This window comes from Dunckerocampus dactyliophorus, chromosome 7, assembly GCF_027744805.1.
Source record: "Dunckerocampus dactyliophorus isolate RoL2022-P2 chromosome 7, RoL_Ddac_1.1, whole genome shotgun sequence".
NCBI classification, from domain to species: domain Eukaryota; kingdom Metazoa; phylum Chordata; class Actinopteri; order Syngnathiformes; family Syngnathidae; genus Dunckerocampus; species Dunckerocampus dactyliophorus.
This window is the reverse complement of record NC_072825.1, coordinates 31,416,173-31,419,652: the sequence shown is the minus strand read 5'-3', so window position 1 is coordinate 31,419,652 and position 3,480 is coordinate 31,416,173. Positions and strand designations below refer to the sequence as shown.

General features: G+C 46.6%; 1 protein-coding gene across 3 annotated transcripts in view; it reads left to right on the top strand.

Moving 5' to 3' along the window:
• Window positions 1–841: 841 nt before the first annotated feature.
• The window catches only part of LOC129184796 (glucocorticoid-induced transcript 1 protein), a 31,430-nt gene continuing 28,791 nt past the window's right edge, over window positions 842–3,480 (top strand). For all 3 annotated transcript variants that reach the window (XM_054781126.1, XM_054781127.1, XM_054781125.1), the window contains exons 1-2: window positions 842–988; window positions 1,130–1,444. In XM_054781126.1, the coding sequence (XP_054637101.1) occupies window positions 1,144–1,444 (301 nt within the window). In that variant the 5' untranslated portion in view covers window positions 842–988; window positions 1,130–1,143. The remainder of the gene's footprint in view (window positions 989–1,129; window positions 1,445–3,480) is intronic.

Here is a 3,480-nt window from a genome sequence, read left to right as displayed (position 1 = left end):
GTTTCACCTTTTTTTTCTGAAACAAATTCAGACAAATGTTAGCACCGGTATTGTTGAAACTTTTTTTCCAGTATGCATTCACAATTGAAGTCTAAATACAAGCTCCACAGTTGACATTTCCATGATTACATAAAAAATAAAACTCCTTATCAAACCAATTTGCCATTTCATTGTTGACTGTTGACTGATGAGTCAAGGTCCATCGGTTGATTATCCACGGTGCTATTTTTCATTCTTGTACAACTTCATCATCCACAATAAATAGTTTGCCCCTGACCAGAAACTGAATCAGCCAAATGAGAAATCTGACAGAATAGCTGAAGGCCAAAGAAAAAGCTAATGAGCAACATGAATGGGAATGAAAACAAAAAGGAACTTAGACTGGAAACAACGCGGAGGTTGAAGTCACACAATTGTCCAAAATGTCTTTTTGAGATGAAGAATGAAGACTCTTGCGTGGCTTTTCTCCAGGAACTGTGGCTAAACACGCATGTTAAGCTAACACTAGTTACTGTAAATTGTCCATAAGTCTGAATGTGAGTAAGCGAGATAGTGTATGTATGAAAGTTACGCTTATGTTAAAGAAGCAGTCAATGTGGACATCACTTCCATGATGATAAAATCAAAGCTAAATACTTTATTATATTCAAGGTAGTTTCCAACTCCACCGTCAAAAAAACAACATAACTTTCCTCATAGTGAGTTTTTCTCTGATGTCATTGGCGAAAAGTACAGCGACTAGATAAACTTCGTCCAATCAGCGACGATACTGTACATGGGCACTGTCCAATCACAAGCCCGGGAGTGGGGGGTTGTGCCCGCCTCCAGACGTCAGCTAGTAGTCTAGCCTAAACAAGTCATTTAGAGTGGACATGATGGGGAAGACGCAGTTTACTCTCGGTTAAGCGTTTAAAGAAGTACAAAATACAACTTTCAGCTTCTCGTAGCATGACTAAAGCTCTAGTGTGCGTTTTTAAGTAACTTACAGGTAAGTTTACGTCAAACAAAATCGCTTGGTGCTGTTTTCTTCGAGCGAAAGAGTGGACTGAAAAAGAGGAAGCTAACGTGTTTTGCTAACTGTTTATCTCTCTGTTGCTCGGCGGTGACACACTTGACTTTTCTCTAAAAGTCCCTTTTGGAAGGATGGCAGCCCCCAGCAACTCTCTTCAGCAGTCCAGAGTGAGGCGCAGCAATGCGGGCTCCCCCGGTTCGTTCACCAACGCCAGCTGCCGCCTGCACCCCATCCGTGCCACCGTGCCCTACCAGCTCTTGCGTGGCGGTCAGAGCAGCCCGACGCGGCACAACCTCCACGGGGGGGCCGCGGGCAGCCGAGGCTCTAGTCCCCCTTCCAGCCCGACTCTCCTCCCAGGAAGTGGAGTCGCCAGGCAGAGGCTGTCTCCAGAAAACAGGGACTCCTGTCCTCCAGACTCGCCTGTTTCCAGAGGTAAAAAAGCCACAATGTGCCATGTGTTCCTGTGCTTTTGAAACCGTAACTTTTAAGCGTTGAAGTAGTTGAAATTGTACGTAATGTTGACAAATTCTCATCGTAAGACTAATACTGATATTATATTAATCATTTTATTTGCATACTTGACTAATTCCAAGTTTGAATATATGTATTTATCCACGTAGACCAACGTGCTTTCATGCAATGCAGCAAGAGACATTCAACTGTTGTGGGCACATTGGCAATGCTGAAACTGGCATCGCGCCAGCCACCAGTACCAATTCCCATATTTAGGTCCGTTTGCAAGTCTCGAACCTGCCACCCTCCGTTCCCCAAGCGAACCCCCCCCCCACCCCCGCAGCAAAGTGGTGTCGGTGGACACATTCAGTGTTCTCTAAAGTAGATGAAATACAGTTGCACGCATAATAGTCAACCTTATTATACAGTAAATTCTATTTATTTGCAAAGTGGTCTGCAATAAACCAACAAAACCAAACAAATGAAACTGCTTGTAATCTTACAATTTACTATTTGCTAAAGGTGGCCACCTAGTGAAAGCTACGTTTTGCATATACATATCACTTGCAGTATTTTTTTTGAGTGCAACTGTAAATAATTGCGATGGCTTTTTATTTAAAAAGCCTTCTTTTGGATGCGAGTGCTAGTCACTTCGTCAGCCGGACCCGTCAGGAACAGATGCCTGGGGGCTCGCCATGTTGCACGGCCCGTGCACACTGGAGGAGGGAAGCGCTGTCGTTTTTGTGTCACGCTCAGCTGCTGGCTGCGAAAGCTTTTCACCGTGAAGGAGGACTTGAGAGTCCATACCCAACATGTGCATACTCTGAGTGATGCAATTCACTCTCGTAGGCCTGACGTGGGGATTGAATGACATAAAACACAAGAAGCCACATGCTAACTGATAATGCTGGAATCAGATTTCTCTGGTGTCCACATGGATAAACCCTTAAACCGTACTATTTGGAGGGAGAAATCCTGGCGTGGGGTTTGCAAGCGGAATGAATGAGTTGGATCCCCGTGTTTGAAGATTGGTCATGCAGTGGTTCACGTAGCTGACTTTCATTAAGCTTGTGTGGGATCAGTTTCTACTCCCACTCCTTTCACCCTAAGTCAGCTGGGATAGACCCCAGCCTCTACAACGACCCTGAACAGGGTAAACACTAAAGAAAATGGATCACTCGAGAAAAAGTAGCGGTTCATTTTGTTTGTGTAGTTGAATCACACCCTAGAAACACCTCAGGGGACAACATGTTGAACAAAGAAGAGAAACGCGACACTGCTGTGCTGCGAGCTGACGTTCACCATAGACAAGACACCCGGATGTCTTTGAATCTCGCTCGTAATCCACGGTCCTCGCTCGGAAGCGATGAGTCTTTACAGATCAATCAACGGACAGCGGCGCATCTCGCTCCGCCCTTAACATACCGTACCACCACTATGGTAGGATGCCAAAAGGTGGTTCAGTGAAGACGGGTATTTTTTTTCCCCGCTGGGTGCAAACATTAGCTTCGCGTACTTACTCCACAAACGACCACCTGCTGCACGGCAACCTCATGACCACCAGCTGGATCTACCTTCATTAGTCAAGGCCGCCAAAGGCTGTTATCAAAGAACATTACACCCGAGACTGCTCCCCACTGCATTCCTTCCTACTTTTGAGTGAGATGACCCCCGACCTTGAGCAGTGTAGCGTGTGCGGGAGGAAATGAGAAAGAACCAAGTCCTCATCTACGGCAGCTAGCAGGCGTGATGAATTTGGCCAGCGGTCGGTGTTGATTTCCCAGCCCGGCCGCATGCCGAGCATACTGCAGTGCTGCGAGAGGCATGACCTCTCACCCCCCTCGGGCCGGTGTGCATGTCAATGGCGATGATGGAGACCTCCTTCATGGCTGAGACCTTGCAGTCAAAACACGGCTGCAAGTCCTTCCAGTGATGATGACAGCAGCAACTGCTTGGTGCAGTCCTTCATCATGACGTCGTTATCCGCGCTGCTTGTGTACGCAGTGCGATTTCTC